General features: G+C 55.9%; 2 protein-coding genes and 1 long non-coding RNA gene across 6 annotated transcripts; 1 reads left to right on the forward strand and 2 right to left on the reverse strand.

The window, feature by feature from the left end:
• Positions 1-1,541: 1,541 nt before the first annotated feature.
• On the reverse strand, positions 1,542-9,639 carry PATL2 (PAT1 homolog 2). 4 transcript variants are annotated; one of them, XM_040602258.1, is made up of 20 exons: positions 9,368-9,639; positions 9,136-9,245; positions 7,011-7,113; positions 6,517-6,833; positions 6,244-6,312; positions 6,068-6,133; positions 5,534-5,701; positions 5,336-5,419; positions 5,022-5,176; positions 4,805-4,888; positions 4,585-4,723; positions 4,342-4,462; positions 4,164-4,261; positions 3,755-3,799; positions 3,445-3,596; positions 3,036-3,195; positions 2,559-2,699; positions 2,371-2,468; positions 2,144-2,293; positions 1,542-1,911 (listed from the first exon to the last, which is right to left on the reverse strand). In XM_040602258.1, the coding sequence occupies exons 3-20, from the start codon at positions 7,063-7,065 to the stop codon at positions 1,872-1,874; spliced, it is 2,142 nt and encodes a 713-aa protein (XP_040458192.1). In that variant the 5' UTR covers positions 7,066-7,113; positions 9,136-9,245; positions 9,368-9,639; the 3' UTR covers positions 1,542-1,871. The 4 variants fall into 4 exon arrangements, with proteins under 4 accessions (XP_040458192.1, XP_040458193.1, XP_040458190.1 ...); XM_040602259.1 differs by lacking the exon at positions 9,136-9,245; XM_040602256.1 differs by lacking the exons at positions 9,136-9,245; positions 9,368-9,639 and adding an exon at positions 8,192-9,122.
• A 145-nt stretch (positions 9,640-9,784) lies between these two features.
• Positions 9,785-12,599, forward strand: B2M (beta-2-microglobulin). Its single transcript, XM_040602084.1, has 4 exons — positions 9,785-9,872; positions 10,288-10,566; positions 11,121-11,155; positions 12,322-12,599. The coding sequence occupies exons 1-3, from the start codon at positions 9,812-9,814 to the stop codon at positions 11,132-11,134; spliced, it is 354 nt and encodes a 117-aa protein (XP_040458018.1). The 5' UTR covers positions 9,785-9,811; the 3' UTR covers positions 11,135-11,155; positions 12,322-12,599.
• Positions 12,600-15,008: 2,409 nt separating this feature from the next.
• On the reverse strand, positions 15,009-15,936 carry LOC121091851. Its single transcript, XR_005829058.1, has 2 exons — positions 15,515-15,936; positions 15,009-15,397 (listed from the first exon to the last, which is right to left on the reverse strand). It is a non-coding gene; the product is annotated as an uncharacterized LOC121091851 (long non-coding RNA).
• Positions 15,937-16,152: the final 216 nt, after the last annotated feature.

The raw sequence follows: 16,152 nt of genomic DNA on the forward strand, positions 1-16,152 counted from the left end.
CTTATCCTTATCTTGAAGGACTCCGTGTCCTCCTCTCTTCCTGCAAATCAGTAAGCAGCTGCTGGTTCCCTTCTGTCTGAAATCATCCCTAGGGTTTGTAGTGGCTAGTTCCACCCTTTTGCTGGCAGGGGGGTCACCATGCAGGTATCCTCCCAGATTGCCTCAGTGGGTTTGAAACTACAGGTTTCACCCTGATGATAACCTGCCAGTGTCACACTTTTGACATGATGTAGCTGTCCCAAAGACCTTTCCAACAATAAAGTGCAAAGAGCAAGTGGAGAAGGCTTTGAACCACATTTGGCAAACCTGATTTTGAGAACAGAAAAAAAGCTGAGCCTGAAAACACCAACATGAGCAAAGGAGACATCAGGATGACAAAAGCAGCTGCCAGAATGATCCAGAGCTCCTTCCAGCTAGACCTTGCACCCTTTTAGGTGACTGACAGCCTGCACCCCACCTCTAGCACAAAGGGCAGGGGTCCTCCCAGGTCCTGCATCACATCTGTGGCATCTCATCTCTGTACAGCTGTATTCAGGCATCTTGGCTGGTCCTCTGAAGCGTGTTTCAGAAGCTGACACATGAGTTTTGTTAAACAGCAGAGATAAATCCCACCCAACCACTCAGACATACCAGTCACATCCTTATTTTCTGCAGGTTCTCATTGTGCATTAGTTTGGCCTCAAGGGTGTCAGTTTAAAGGAAGAGTTTCATCTGCTCTCATCTACATGGGGCTGGAGCTTGGGCACATGATAGCTACCAGCCTGAGGAAGAGACAATTTTCTGGCACAAGCCTTATTTGAATGTACCGCAAGCTTTGGGCATCAAGTTCAGACCTCTGGATGGATATAGGTGGCCTAGGCTCAGATGTCCCTTAGGATTAGGGGAAATCCCACCACAGAGCCAGGCAGGAGCCACAAAGATTTCTACAATGAGACCAGACATTGCACTCTGGCACCCACCTCAGCCCTAATAATGCAGAAGTGAGGATCAGCTTGTGGTAGTCATGGTCAGTTAAAATTCCCCAAGAAAGATTCTTCAAGGTACTCCCATCACAACCATTTCTACAAGCCTTTAGACTAATTTGACTTTGAGAGCTCAGCAGAGAGAAGAGGTGCTTTATTACCCACCCGCCTATGTTTAAGATGCCCCATATCCTTGGCATCTGCACCCAGATGCATCCTCCTGCATGCACAGATCTTTCCTCACCCTCAGGGAAAGCTCTGACCCCATCTTCCCCACCACATCCCTTTTCTTCTGGCCCATTCCTCTCCCTTGGGGGGCTCAATTCTCCTCTGTCCCCAACCACATTGATCCTCTGATTCCCTCTGCTCCCTTCTGAGCGCATTGCCTTCTCCTCCATGCCCCTTTATCCTCCTTCTCTGTCCTCTGCACATCCCCCCCTGCTCCTCCTTCCCCTTTCCTGCACACTCAGATCCCAACCATCCCCTGATCAGGGGTCTCCATGCCAAAGTGATGCCTCCAGGACCCCCGTGCTTACAGCAGAAACTGCCTGCAGGAGCCAGAGGAGCTCATTAATCACTTTTATTTTATTTCAAGTGCTGTAGACAAAGTCACTTACCCCCAGGTGCTCCCAGCGCCCCTGTGCAGACCCTGCCTCAACACCCACTGTGATCCAGCGCTCACCGCTGCTGGGTGCAAGGCCAAAATAAATTACCCGCCTCCCCGTGTTGTGCTCCCAGGCACCGAGGCAGGTCAGCATCAGACTTTGAGCGCCAGCCCTGCCAGTGCCCGGTTCACCCACAGTGCCCTGCACCAGGGTAAATGTTTACTTTGAAACTCAAAGTCACAGCATTGGGCCCTGCCTGTTCCTGGCACCACTGACCCCTGCTCCCATCCCCAGCTCCCGGGGCTCAGCATGGCATGGCAGCCTCCGATGGCAGCGGGGAGCACCTGCAGGGAAAGTATGAGGTTGGAGCATCAGGCCGTCACACTTGCACTGCCAGCAGCTGATGCTGACTTGCCCCCAAAAAAGTAGTAGCAAAGCCACAGGCATCAGCTCAGCCCGGTGGAAGTTTGTAGATTCATGTCCAAGGGGACAGCAGCAGGGAGACCAGTACTGTCCACTGCTCCTCTCCTGGAGGATCCCCAGGAGAGGCAGAGAGCAGTGCTAGGCAGTACTCACTCCATCTTGGCTTCCAGGTGGTGGACAGTCTGCTTGTCCAGGTAGCGGCAGAAGAGAGAGAGAAGGTTGCTGGGCAAGAAGAGAGGTTCCACCAGCAAGGCCTTAGGCACTTGTGACAGCTCCCGGGCAACCAGGAACACTGTGTCTGTCCTGGGGGCATCGATGCAAAGGGTGAGCTCCCCACCAGCCACTGAACCCCATATCCCACTGCTCACACAGTCCCTCACCATGTCTCAAAGTCCCCACTGCATGGCTCCAGCGGCACATCGGAAGACAGCAGCCTCTCGCCATGGCTCAGCAGAGAGTAGAGCAAGGAGATCCCAAACTGCAGGGAGGCACAAGGAGGAGCGTCATGGCTGGCAGCAGTGGCACCCCAGGAATGCCACAAGGCTCTGCCCTCCTCAGGGCCCTGTACCTGGTTCTTCAAGGCCATGGCAAGGGGGAGCTCAGGGGACTCATGGAGAGGCCTGGTCATCTCCTGCAGGATCTTGATGAGTTTGCTGAAGGTCATCCTGCCCACCACCTCGTTCAACGGGCTGTAGAGCAGGGGAAGAGACTGGGCAGGGCAGAGGGGAGAGCAGGGATCTGAGACTGTTTGACCTGTCATGGCCACAGCCCCATCCCAGCACCTGGGGGGCAGAGGCCAACATTGCACACACCTCCAGTGGGAAGTGCCACCAGGACTGCTTGAACCCCTCCTGGAGGCCCTTCTCCTCCTCCCGAGGAAAAGAAAGAGTCTCCTGTCTCATATCACCCTCACCAGCTGCCTGGCCATGCTGGGACCCAGCAAGACAGGGCCCCCCCTCCCCCATTACCCAGGGTGCACCCCAGCAAGAGCAGATGGGGGAAGGAAGCGGTCTGGGATGGCCCTGCCCTGGCTGGAGGTACTTGCCTCGTCCAACACATCCTTCTTCATGAGGAAAGGCAGGTGGTGGGTGATGGTCAGCAGGATCTTCTCTGCTTGCTCCCGGCTCAGGTGGGGCAGCAGCCTGGCTGTGAGCTTCTTGCCTTTCCGCACACACAGGAGTTGCAGGAATTCATCCTCTGCCTCCCTGAGGATAAAGGCTCCATTGGCACAGATCCCAAGGGACCTGTAGCATCTCTGTCCATCCGGACAGTACCAGCATCAGTTCTGGTGGAGGATGGGGCTCATGGGCAGGGTCAGCACAGGCCACACAGTGACACACTGAGGACAAGATCCAACCCTCCCCATCACCTAGAACTACTCATCCATGACCACCCAAGCCCCATAAGGACCAGGACATGCTGCCTGCTCCCCTCTCCCCAGAGTGCAAACTCACTCTTCACTGCTGCAAGCCCTGATTTTCAAAGCTTGGTAGATATGCTCCACTTCTTGGCTTTTCTGCTCCTGACAGGAGGGCTGCTGCTGCTCCTCCAAGCCCAGGGACATCTTCCGCTGTGCCTCCTCCACTTCCAGCAGCTGCACAAAGAGCTGGTGAAATGGCACAGGGTAAGGGGGCAGCTTGGAGCATCTTGTACCAACTGGTTGTCCAAGACTCCTACCCAGGTAGGTGTCCCCTCAGAGAGCTCTTCGGATGAAACCCAAGCATCTGCACCATCCCACCTGACCCTGATTTGTGGCTCACTCACCTTCTCAATCCTGTGCAGCGCCCGAAGCCGGTGGCTCCCCGCAGCCTTCAGGAGGCAAGAAAGGAAGGCACAACAGTTACAACCAGCACCTGACACCACCACCAGCAGCAGAGCACTGGGCCAGGTGATCCCAAGGGTGATCAGAGGTGGCTTCAGGATACTGAGCAATCCCACAGAGAGGCTGTGGCCAGCTCCAACTGCCCAGAGCTGCATCCCATCCATTCACTGGGGACAAGATGCCATCACTAAGGTGACACCTGCTCCAACTGTGTGCCCCATCCTGTGACTTGGGGCAGCACCCATGCGCAGTCACAGCAGCGCCTAAAGCTCCAGCTAAAGCTGCTCCAGGGCCCGGGGAAAGCTTGGAGCAGCATCCCCCAGCCAACCAGCCACACTTCTCCTCACCTACCTCTTCCACAAGGGCATGGTGCACAGCATCGATGGCCCGGCGAGGGCTGTAGCAGGTGGACACTGCAACCTGGCCCAGCGAGCCCGCGATGCGCACCACTGGAAGAGAGATTGGATACAATGAGACTACGTCCCACAACCACTTGCCCAGCTGCCAGCCACCCACCCCAGCTCCTCACCAGAGTCATACATCTCCACTTTCTGGATGAATGGCGTGACCAGCTTGGGGGGCTCCTGCTTGTTGCGCCCGCCAAACAGCTCCTCCTCTGCCTGCCTGTGCTCCAGACGGTGGTAGTACGTCTGTAACAACAGGCATAGCCAGCAGAGGAGGAACCACAAACCCTGGCACCTAAAGCTCCCACAGAGATGAAGTCCCAACCCTGAGGAGAATAAAGCCACCAGTGCTGCTGGTGAGAACTCACCTGGTAGTAGTAGTCATCATCCATGTTCTCACTCTGCAGTTGGATCATCTCCACCTTGACAACCCAGTCCTTCTCCTTGGAGGTCATCAGCCCAGCATAAGGGTCCACTTTAGGAGACCACAAGTTCTTGGGAGAGATACTAGCACAGGAGAAGATTGCCACCTGCTGTGACTGCCCAGAGCCTTCCCAGCACCCCACAGCTCCCCAAGGAGCCCCTTACCTCTGCGCCTGCTCATCTTGCTGTTGCCGCTGGGTCAGGATCCGCTGGTGCTGGGGGTGCAGCTGGGTCATATGGCTGGGTGTGCTGCAAAGGAGACCAGACAGGGTCAGGGGGCTCAGCACCCACACTAGAGCCGTCCCCAGAGGGGAGACACCCCCCAGCTGCTTTGTGGGGCTCCCCCAGTCCCACCCAGGCACTCCACTTGCAATCCTGCTACCTGAGGTTCAGCTGGCTGCTGGCTGATGGACTGAGGAAGAGAGCAGGGTCCAAAGAGGGAGATATGGGACCGAAGTGCATGGCAAGAGACCGTGGTGGGCTGCCGATGTTAGGTGACATGGGCCGGAAAGGCGTTGGAGGAGCATACCCTGTGGTCTGGAGAGGGAAAGAGAAGCGATCAAGTGTCTGAGCCTTCCCCTCTGAGGGTCCAGAGCTGCAGAGTCTGCCCCGGGTAGCAAAGCTTTGGGGAGGCACTGTCCCCATTCACTGCCGCTCCAGGACCACCCTCAGAGCGGTCATAGCCTGATGTGTTACCTGGTTAGAAGCAAAGAGCAGAGGTCTGTGAGCCAGCGTGAAGGGCCGAGGGGAGCACGGGGAGAGAGGTATCAGAGGTGACTGCTGCAGGGCAGGAGATGGGAGGTGTTGCTGGGACAAGCCTGTCCTCAAGGCTGCACCTCTGGGGAGGGGAGGGCAGAGAAAGAGGGGATGCAAGAGCCCCCCAAAACCTGTTACCTGCTGGAGAAAGCGCTGGCGGAAGGACTTGGGAGACATCAGTCTTGAGTCAGGGTGCTTGAGCCGGGGAGATCCCCTGTAGCTCCTCTGCATGGGGGAGCCGAGGAAGTCAAGGGCCACATTGGTGGATGGTGGGGGCCTCTCCAGGACCTGGAGGATGGCTTTATCCTGCAGGGAGGATGCAGCAGGAAGTGGTAATGGGGCCCAGCTGGAACCAGCTTAGCTCCACCAGCTGCAGGCAGCTCACCAAAATCTTCAGTCATTGCTCAATCAGACCACGCACCCGCCAGGCTCCCATCCTGGCAGCATGCCAGTCCCCCCAAACTCAACAGCTTTGCCTTCAAACCCAGATTCTGCTTAGGGTGGGCACCTCTGCCCAGAGCCTTGGCACCCAAGAGACATAGCCATACACCTCCAGACCCATGATGAGGGTTTGGATGTCCCCTGGTCACTGCAAATCACCTTCATGACCCTTGGCCCAGGGTACCAGGGAGCCCTCGGCTGCTCCCTGGGGGCCTGGCTGGGAGTACCCACCTCCAGCACGTGGTGGGGTGGGATGCTACCAGGGCAGGAACCCCATACTGCAGGATCCATCGCCAGCTAGAAGACAGGGAGATGGTCAGTGCAGGGAAGGAAGACAGGAGAAGAGGGGCAGGGGACGCTGCAGGGGCCACTCAGCCTTGTCACTAGATGGGAGGGAACATTTTTACCATATCCTCTTTGCCAAACTCTGCCCAGCAAGTACCAATCTTGCTGTCCAGCACCGCTGAGTCCTGACTCTGTAAGCAAAGAAGTAGTTACAGGCACATACTCAGCCCTGCGGGGCAGGTCTTTTTCCCCTAGGCAGGGACCAAGCTACCCCCTGGTGCCTCCGTGGGGCAGGGCTGGCAGGTGTGAGGATGGAAGGGGAAGCAGCAGGGTCCCACCAGCCCCTCCGCCTGCTGACCAGGTGTGGGTCCCCTCCCTCTCCGCTCACACATCACCTCCAGCGTGGGTTTGCTCTGCACAGCTTTCATCACCGCCGGGTCTCCCAAGTTGTTGGGCTCCTCATAGGGCTCCTGGTCTTCCTCCTGTTCCTCAGTCCCCAGCTCCTCCTCCTCTTCCTCCAACTCGGAGCAGATCTGCTCAGCATCCAGCTCCATCCCACCTTCCTCCTGGGGCTCTCCCAGCTCCTCCAGCTGCTCAGCTACTCCAGGCTCAAGCTTTTCCCCAGTCTCCTCTGCCACCTCTTCGTTCAACACAGGGCTCACCTCCAGAGACATCAGGGGTTTTGCGGTGCCCTCCTCAGTGGAGTCATGGTCTTGGAGAGGGGAAGGAGAGCACATCAGGGTGGGTGAGAGCCTGGGCAGTGCCCACTGGGGTCCCTGCTCCCAACCCAGATCCTCACCAGACAGGAGAACACCTTCTTCACTCACCCACCTCCATCCTCCTCACCCCCTTAGGTGCTGGCCAATCTCCCCAACACTGGGACTCTTACCTAGCCCAAAAGTCATCTCATTGTACATGTTGAGCTCTTCATCATCCTCAGCCATCTCCTGTAGCAGAGGTGCATCTTCCACCAGCAGGTAGTCCTTGAGAATCTAGAGGGGAAAGCAGCAGGGTCCCCACTAAGGGAGAAGTAACCCTAACATGCTCCTTAAGTAGAGGGCACCCAATCTCCTCCCCACCCCACTGGTGGGGCCAGATAGCACCCAGGGCTCACAATTGCTCCACAGCTGGGAAGGGAAAAGTGGGAGCCACCAGCACTGCCAGCAAGGGCAGAACCCACTGGCTCAGTGCAGGGTAGGAGCCCACCGAAGCCTGCCAGGACCGTGGTGGTGGCTGCCCGGAGGTGACCCCGGCCAGTGCAAGGGGATGCCAAGCATGGCTGGTGCTGAGGGACACCATTAGGCTTCAGAGTTAACACCCCACTACTGGGGCATGAACAGCACCCAAGCACAAGGCAAGGAAGGGCACCCCACCAGGACCTCCAGGGCAGTGTCTTCTCCCGTACCGACCGCTCCGGGGAGAGGCAGCCCCGGGGGAACCGGCACCGAGGAGAAGGGGGCGTGGCCCAGGGAAGCAGGAGGGGAGGCAGCCCCAGGGACGGAGCAGCGTGCCCGGGCAGAGCAGGGCGGGCACTCACAAACGGCTCGCCGCCCTCCGCCATCCCGCGGCACCGCCCGCCCGCCCGCGTCCTTCTACAGGGCCGGACTGCCCCCGCCGCCGCCTTTTACGGTCCGCCGCCACTCCGGCGGCGTTGCGCCACCACGCATGCGCCTGCCGTACAGCATGGCGGCGCCCAGCCGAGCCGCGCGCGGCCGCGGCGCCCCGCCCCTCGGCCAAGCCCCGCCCCTCGGCCGGGCGGGGCGCTGGGGTGCGGCGCGGGGGCCCCGCCTGCCGCAGCGGGTGTCGGGCGGTGCCCGGCGGGGCGCAGGAACCCCCAGCCCTCGCTCCCCTGCAGCCGCCACGGTGCCAGCGCCGGCTGGAAGCGGGGCTCGGAGATCTGGCAGCACCGGGGAGAAAACTGAGGCGAGGACACTGTAAATCTCTGCGTCCAGCGAAGCACGGCGTGCTGCCCTCGCCTCGAGTGCCGGGAGCGCCCCAGCCGCGTCGGACCTCACCCACCCCTGAAATATTTTTCTCTGCCCTGAAAGAGGAAGATTCGGCTGTTCTAACCAAACCATTGTAGCCTTTTAGAAACATCCTATAGAAGAAGCTCGTAGTTCAGCTTCTCTTTACAGGGAAAGCCTGTGAGGTGTTGCTGGTTCAGGCAGAGTCCTCTCCAGGGTTCCTGGTCCCAAACGGCAGAGCCTGGGTGTCAGCACAAATAAAGGATCCATGTGCTACAATCAGTATTTGTGTAATTAAGCCTCTGCCAAGGGGGTCACTCACCTGAGCAGAGCCAGACTAGCTTGTGGGTCGGGCTCAAGGCAGTGACCCCCGGTACCAGCTCAGCTGTGAACATAGTAGTTTGGGCTTACTGCTGCCAGAGCCTTACCAAGGATCTCAGGTCTCTGGCACCAGCTGCATCCCCTTATCTATCAGCAAGTCCACTCAGCAGCAGCTGCATGGCTGCTGGCACTGCTGGCTGGGCAGCTCACAAATGCAGCAAGAGCTGGTCTGAGCTGGCCCAAGGAAGATTGATAAGAAGTATCTGCAGGTTTTTTTCCTTTGCTCAGCCTCTGCTGATCTACTGGCTGCCTTTGGGAGGGGGATATTCTTTGTAATTTATTGACTTAAGTTAGGTTTTTAAATGTGATGTATTAAGAAGATAAGCCTTAAAGATGCCCAGTGTTAGAGAATTTCTATGATACTGCTCTTTTATTTCCACTGTTAGTGGCTTTTCTTTCTTTCCTTTAGTTTTTTAACTTTTTAATCCTTACATAGCTAGATAGAAGACCATACACACATATCTGCTTCCTAGTCTGAAACAGCAATTAAAGGTAAGCAGTACCATGACATGTAGGACCACAAGCAGACAAACTCCTAGGCATATAAAAATACCTATGTGTTTTTTAATAACAGCTCATCTTCCATTTTTAACCTTAGTTTTCTTAATGCTGCTATTCAAAGCTGCTGTACTTCTCCAAGCAGCGTTTCAGGGCCACTTGGAGCCTTACCTAGCTTAGCCAGGCTTCGGTTCTCACATCTTTTCTAGAGGAGACACCAGAAACCCTAGTTCTTTGACCTTCAGGTTCTTGTGTTTGACGCTGGGCAGCCCATGCCGTGCCTGCACAACAATCAACCCATCAGCCTGTGGCCACCGAACTGAGGTGCTCCGGCCCAGGCTTCGAAAGAGAGCAAACCAAGGCTCAGAAAGAAGGGTGGCCAGACCATGCCAGTGTTGCCTACCAGGGTGATGCCGGTCCAGGCTGCAATATCCTCCGCAAGAGGTGGGTTTTACCCCCGTTTTGTGGAGGGACCGGAGTCATGAAAGCACCTTGTAGCCGCTGCGCCATGACTTGCTCCCGCGGGGGCTCCTGACCGCGGGTATCCAGCCCAGGGGAGCCGCCACCCAGGCCCGGCTGGCGCCCGGGCCGCCTCACGCTTCTGGTGCCTCAATCCCTGAGGGGCCGGCCGTGCCGGCAGCCCCCCCCCGCCCGGGGCAACCGGGCCCCGGGCGATGCCTCAGCCCGAAACTGAAAGCACGGGTCGCGCAACCTCCGCGCTGCCGCTCCGCCTGGAGACCGATGACGCGCGGGCAGCGCCGCGCCGCCATTGGCTGCGCGCGACAGGGGCTATAAAAGGCGGCGCGCGAGCGAGGCGGACCAAAGCGCGCGGGGTGCGGCCGGCGGGATGGCGGCGGGGGCTGCGCTGCTGCTGCTGGCCGCGCTGCTCGGCCTGGGGCAGGCGGATGGCGAGTGCCCGGGGCGGCGTGATGGGGCGGGGGGCGGGGGGGCGCGTTAAGAACCCCGGTATCGATACGGGTTGGTGATGGGGGTGGGTGTAGTGATGGCTCCGGGACCGCTTACCGGGGGTGTCGGTGGGCAACTGCGTATGGGGGTGCGGGGCGCAGTGAGGGCCCGGGTACCGGTACAGGTTGGCCTAGGGGCAGGTGCTGTGAGGGCTCGGTACTGGGAGGGGGGGGCGGTGAGGCCCTGATGCCGGTACGGGTTGGGGGGCGGCAGGCGCCGTGAGGGAGGGTGAGGGGCCTGTTGGCGATGTGAGCCGGGGGGGGGGGGGGGGGGGGGGCTGGCGTCTGTTACCGTGTCCGGGCGGGCGGGTGCCAGCTGCAGCCCTGCTTCTCACTGTCGTCTCCTTCTCCCCTCCAGAGGCGCCGAAGGTGGAGGTGTACTCACGCAACCATGGTGTAGACGGGGAGGAAAACACCCTCAACTGTTTTGTGAGTGGTTTTCACCCTCCAAAGATCAACATCTCCTTTTTCAAGAACGGGGAGCCCATGAGCAACGTGAAGTACACAGACATGTCCTTCAATGACAAGTGGTATTTCCAGCGCCTGGCATATGTGACATTCACCCCCAGGAAGGGCGACATCTACGTTTGCAGGGTGGCCCATTCTGCCTTCCCAGAGCCGCAGTCTTTCCGATGGGGTATCGTGTCCCTTCTTCTTCAAGCTTTGCCACTGTTCATGTGCAGAAGCCACAGCTCGGTTATATCCACAGCGTCCCTTCCCCTTCTTAGGAAACAGGGTGCTATAATGGGGTGGATTTTGAAGGTCTTGTGTTATAGATGTAAAATGAGCTTGGTTAATTGCAGCAGCAGGGCTGCTGAAAAGGGTCTGTATACATACCTGTGAAATCGTTGGTTAGCAGCAGGCTGGGAAGACTTCCCTTGGTATTATCCGTAGGTATTCAGTTGTGCTGTGTCCGACGACTCTGAGTGGAGCACTCTAACATCCTTCTGGGTGAATTTGCTGAGAAAGAGATGGGTGATACGGTGATTTTTGGTTCTGTATTTGGTAAATATAAAGAAGGATATAGTAGTGGGGACTGATGGTGGTGACCCAGCCTGCTACAGCAAGCACACTTCCAAGCAAGGGCAACTCTGGCTACTGCGCTAGGGCTGTTTCTGGCAGGGGTGGGCTTGTGGTGAGAGGGGGTGCTGCTTGCCCTGAAGCCTAATGCTCTGCCCTTCTTCCTTGCAGATGCAGACTTCTAAGCTGTGTCTGGGATAATCATGGTGAGTGGCACTGGTGCTCTATGCTGTGCTGATAAGGGGAACATGGACCCCTTTCTGTCATGGGGCCAGGGGGAGTCTGTAGCTTGTACAGCTGAGGAACAAAAGCAACCACCCCAAAAAAAAACCCAACAGTGCTGCCACTGATGAGCAGCAGGGCTGTTCCCCCACCCTTTCTACCTGCTATTTTGGCCAGTCCTCAGCCTTACCTTACTCACAAGAGTCTCCTTTGCTCCAAAGAAAGCCCTTTGAAGCAAAACTTTCCTACATGGCTTTGGTGTGTCTGCCAGATATTGTTCAGGGTTGTCATGTGTCCTGCAGTGCTTCTCCAGACCATTCGGTGCCATCTCCTGTCTGTTGGGGCGGAGGTTGCTGTGCCTGGAAATCCCCATGACCTGGGGGAGGCAGCTGGCTAATCCTGCAGCAGGTGGCATGGTGGCTTAGTAATGTGGGATGTACAAGGCACAAATCGGTGCCTTGCTGCCAAACCAGAAGCAGCCTTGGTTTTATTCAGCCTCATTGTCTGAGGGCTCTGGGTTCTTCAAACTGTCTCGGCATAACTGATCTAGATTTATCAATTGGGCAATTATCAGTATAACCCTTGATAGGGAAAGGAAAACTAAAGGTATGTAGCCTACCTGACAGTTGTGATGCTGGTTGAAACGCTGTAGTTACGTACCCTGGTAGAGGCTGGATAATTATTAACAGCACTCAGGACAAGCCTTGGCAAGACCTTACTTGATATGCCACTCACAGTGGACCAGAAGGTAATTATCAAAGGCTTTTAGACTGAAGACAATACTGTGAGTCAAACTTTGTAAATCAGAAAAACTGCTGTAGGTGTTTCTTCTTGGGAAAAGACAGGGATTTACTGAGCTGGGGTGGAGGAGCTGAGAGCAGGACAGAAGGAGAATATCTATGCAGCTGGTGCTTGGGGTGGAGAACAGGGATTGCTTTGGCAGAGGATTCCTTGTTGAACCCTGAATCCCCACCAAGGAGGGGATGGAAAAACTGTTTCTGCAGGATTTTTGTCTAAATGTAATTGAAGGTGGGTCTGCCTGCCTGCAGCTGGGACTCTGCAGTTGGAATTCCTTTGTGTAAAACTTTTATTTTCCTAAAATAATTACCTGAACGTGTGACTGATGTCAATCTCCTCTTCCCCCACGCAGGTCTGAAAAATTCTGCCTTGCAAGTAAGAATCTTCTTGAGCTTCTGTCACTTCTTCGCATCACGCTTGCGGATATGATGATGATCAATTATTTTCAGTGCAGAAATCCTTCTTTATTAAATGCTTATCATTAAAATGCCATTCACCCCAAGGGGTATGTAAACTGAGTCTTTTAGCCACGTAATCACTAATGTGGATATTTATAGCTGAAGAGCCATTGTAACTCTTTGATGCCTGAATTTTACAGGATTTTTATCTAAATAAAATAGGAGAACTTCAGTCCTTAAAATGTTTCTTCAGTCCTATGATGAGCTTATTTTATGAGGTTTGATGGCTGCTGGCTTGAGGGTGAATCAGGACCGTGGTGGCACTGCACTCAGCTGCACTTTCTTTACCCTGCTGTGAAGATGCAGGAACACTTCTCTGTAACAAAAAAAAACACCTAACCAAACAAAAAAAATTAAAGGTTTGGGTGGGATCTGCATGGCCGCAGGCTCCTGGGTGGCTCTGAAGGGAAGGCACAGGGATAAAAAGGAGAAAGTAACCTTGGGGACATGAGATCTCATCTTAAAGCTGGGTGAGAGGAAAAGGGGTGATGGAGCAGGCTCTGGTGCCTGCTTCAAGGAGGAGGCAGCTGACACTGCTTGGCAGTATGTGGTGTAAAACTGGGCTGAGGGAAGCAGATAGGCCTGTCAGTTACTTTCATTTCTGGTTTTCTCTTCTGCAAGTGGCTGACCCCACTGGGAAGCCCTGTTGGGGGCCAGCCTTCCCTGTACCTTGGGGGGTTTGATGGCACTTCCCAAAAATGGTGCTACTTTGTAGAATTCCCTCAGCCCACTTGTATTTTATGAAGAAATTGGTGTGGTTGCTTGATGAGTGTTGGATCAAGGAGGATCTAATCTGTGCAGATCTCATGTGAACAAGGATTCCTGGCAACCCAATGGGTGTCATCTATTTTATGTCTCTTAAATATATTAAGATTTGTTGTGACTGATGTTGCAGAGCATGCACCTGAGATTTTGAGGAATCTCTTGCTTGTTTCACAGCTTTTCCCAGTATAGCTACATTTTCTGTTAAGGATTAGGAAAAATCCAAACTGTTGCTGTTCCAACACCCAGGTCAGAGGTTGTTGAGGTGAAGGGACTGGTTATGGGAATCCCTTTGTGCTCATCAGAGGAGCATTCAAACAGGAGAGGTGGGAAGGTCACTGCTAGGTGGTCATGCCAAACACTTATCAGCCTGCATGGGACAGCAAAGCCACCACACAGCTCACCCTGCAACACCAGCCATGCTCTGGAGACCAGCCAGGGACCGCACTGGCCCCAGCAGCGGTCCTTCTGTGGCAGAAGATGGTCTGGGAAGGAGGAAAAGGTTTGGGCTTCTCCAGAAACCCCAGCAGAGCAGCACAGCCTGCTGTGAGAGCCCAAGGCCACATCCTGGCCGCCTCCTCTGGATCACAAAGAGCCACCAAAGTGCCTACCACCACCTCAGCTTTGCCTTTACTATACCCAAGAGCATCCCAGATGCTCTTTACTATACCCAGAGTAATGGCTGAGTGCATCACATCAACAGAAAAGCTTCATCCCAATTAGGATGTGAGTGGAGTCAGCTGCAGAAGCTGAAGACACTGTGGCACAGGCAAAATGAGACAACCACCTCTCCAAAGGAAACTTACTTCCCACACCAGGGAAGTCTTTGCCCTGATTACATCTGTGGGGTTTTTGTGGTTTAACTTAGGAAGTATTTTGATGGCTTACTCAAAAATCCCCCCTCTGGGGGAGAACAATGCATGACAATCCCAGAGGCTGGCTAATTTTGATTAACATCTGAATTTCAGGACTGTACCTAGAAAAACCACCTCTGTTTTATCAGGCATCCTTGGGGTGCAGCTTGGGGAGTCCGAAGGTACCCAAGGGGTAGCTGCACTGTTGCTGCTGGCTTTTCAGCAAAACTTCCCAGGGGATGGAGGAGTTAAGGGATATCTTGACAAGCATGAAACAAGCCTCATTTGTGTTTTATGAAATACAAGCAATTTTGCTGCAAGCAAACTACTTCCTAAGTCAATCAAATACAAGTGTTTTTAGGAGAGTAACTCTCTCTCTAAGAGAACTTTTTTGAAGACCAATTTCTTCAATATCATGTCTCTTTGGAGCTTTTAAAGCTTCACCAGTTCCTGTGGGTAAGAAGAACAGCTGAAGGAATGGGTGCAAGAGGAGGGGGAAATCGTTTGAGACACATGGCTGAATACAGGCGTATTCCAACAGAAGTGGAACCAAGTGAAAGAGTCCCAGCACATCCAGTCCTGGCTCTGCCCCCACAGCTCCAGCTCTGTGGGAATGCATTTGCCATGTGCTCATTCTCCAGCAAGCAACTCACAGGGACGTGGGTAAAGGTGGATAGCCACAGCATGGTTTTGCCAGAACATTCATTCTTCCTACTGCAAGAGGAAGGCTGCACAGCCCCACACTAGTCCTGGCTGGTTGACACAGGCTGGCCCATTTCAGCTCAACTAAGCTGGCTTACATGCACCACACAGCAGTTAAGTGTGGCCTAACATCTCTGCTTACCTTTTTCTCCTTTCATTTGCCAGCATTACCAAGTCCTTCGTGGGAAGGCAAGTGCAAGCAGAACTAATTCTTCAGCTTGTGTAAAAACTTAATTAAAAATGAGTAAGAATCAAAGGCCAGGGGCTTTTCAGTATCACTTTTCAGTACTGCTGACACCTTATGACCTCGTAGGGCATATTCAGCTTTGCTTAAGTATATGCACTAGCAAATCTTTCCCCTGGGATGTGCAGAAAGTCCAAGCACAGAGGAGACCAGCTTGAGCCCTCACGTGGCTGTCTCTCACCCGTGTGCCCTGCTGGGCTGGGCTTGCTCCGTATTCACCAGGTTCGGTGATCGCATGCTGTCTGGCAGGATGGCTTCTTCCCTCCGCAGCACAATGCATGCACCGTCTGAAGGGGATAGGGTCTGGTGGGCAGCTGCAGGCTCTGATGCAGCAGACAGCATGGGGTAACATGCAGTCTGGGCAAAGACATGCTGCTTTCTTCTCCGTACCTCCTCTTCTGCCATCACCTACTGAGAAAAAAACTACAGAACATCTCCAGGGGAGCTCGTTCCCCCCGTGGGGCAGAGGGAAGGGGTTGGGGCTGGGCAGTGAAGGTGGTCACGGTACGAGGGCTTTCGCCTCACCTTTCTGCAGAAGCTGGAAGAGATTCAGGAGGTGGTGCCGACGGGAGCGGGGAGGATCCAGGCCGGCGGCGGCTGCTCGGCTCTGCCAGCGCCTTCCCCTGGGCAAGTCAGCCGCGGGTGCCGCCTGCTCCATGGCTCGTCCCGTCCCCTTTCCAGGGATGATACAAGCTGGTGGGAGCCGCGGCGGGTTCTAGAGGCAGCTGAGCACCCGCACGGCCCGGACGCTAGCGCTGAGGTCCCGGCGCAGCCGCCCGTCGCCATTGCGGGGCGTTCCGCGGGGCGCGGGCAAGCACGGGCTGGGGCAGCAGGGGCCGGGGGGGCCTGGGGGGCCGCTCGGTATCTGCGCGACTTCGCCGGCCGGTGCCTGAACGACTCGGGGGGGCGAGGCCAGCCTGGAAACGCCCGCCGCCCCTCGGGGCTTCTCCTCAGCGCCCGCCCGCCGCCCCTCGGGCTTCCCGCCACCGCCCCTCGGGGCTTCTCCTCAGCGTCCGCCACCGCCCCTCGGGCTTCCCGCCACCGCCCCTCAGCGCCCGCCCGCCGCCCCTCGGGGCTTCTCCTCAGCGCCCGCCCGCCGCCCCTCGGGCTTCCCGCCGCCGCCCCTCGGGGCTTCTCCTCAGCGCCCGCCACCGCCCCTCGGG

This window comes from Falco naumanni, chromosome 7 (assembly GCF_017639655.2).
Source record: "Falco naumanni isolate bFalNau1 chromosome 7, bFalNau1.pat, whole genome shotgun sequence".
Classification (NCBI taxonomy): Eukaryota; Metazoa; Chordata; class Aves; order Falconiformes; family Falconidae; genus Falco; species Falco naumanni.

Coding starts and splice junctions, on each gene's coding strand:
- B2M (XM_040602084.1), top strand. CDS start 9,812: ATGGCGGCGGGGGCTGCGCTGCTGCTGCTGGCCGCGCTGCTCGGCCTG. Junction 9,873..10,287: donor CGGCCTGGGGCAGGCGGATG/GCGAGTGCCCGG, acceptor TCTCCCCTCCAG/AGGCGCCGAAGGTGGAGGTG.
- PATL2 (XM_040602256.1), bottom strand. CDS start 8,218: ATGTTTCTAAAAGGCTACAATGGTTTG. Junction 6,134..6,243: donor AGTTTGGCAAAGAGGATATG/GTAAAAATGTTC, acceptor CCTGTCTTCTAG/CTGGCGATGGATCCTGCAGT. Junction 5,702..6,067: donor CACCCCACCACGTGCTGGAG/GTGGGTACTCCC, acceptor TCCTCCCTGCAG/GATAAAGCCATCCTCCAGGT.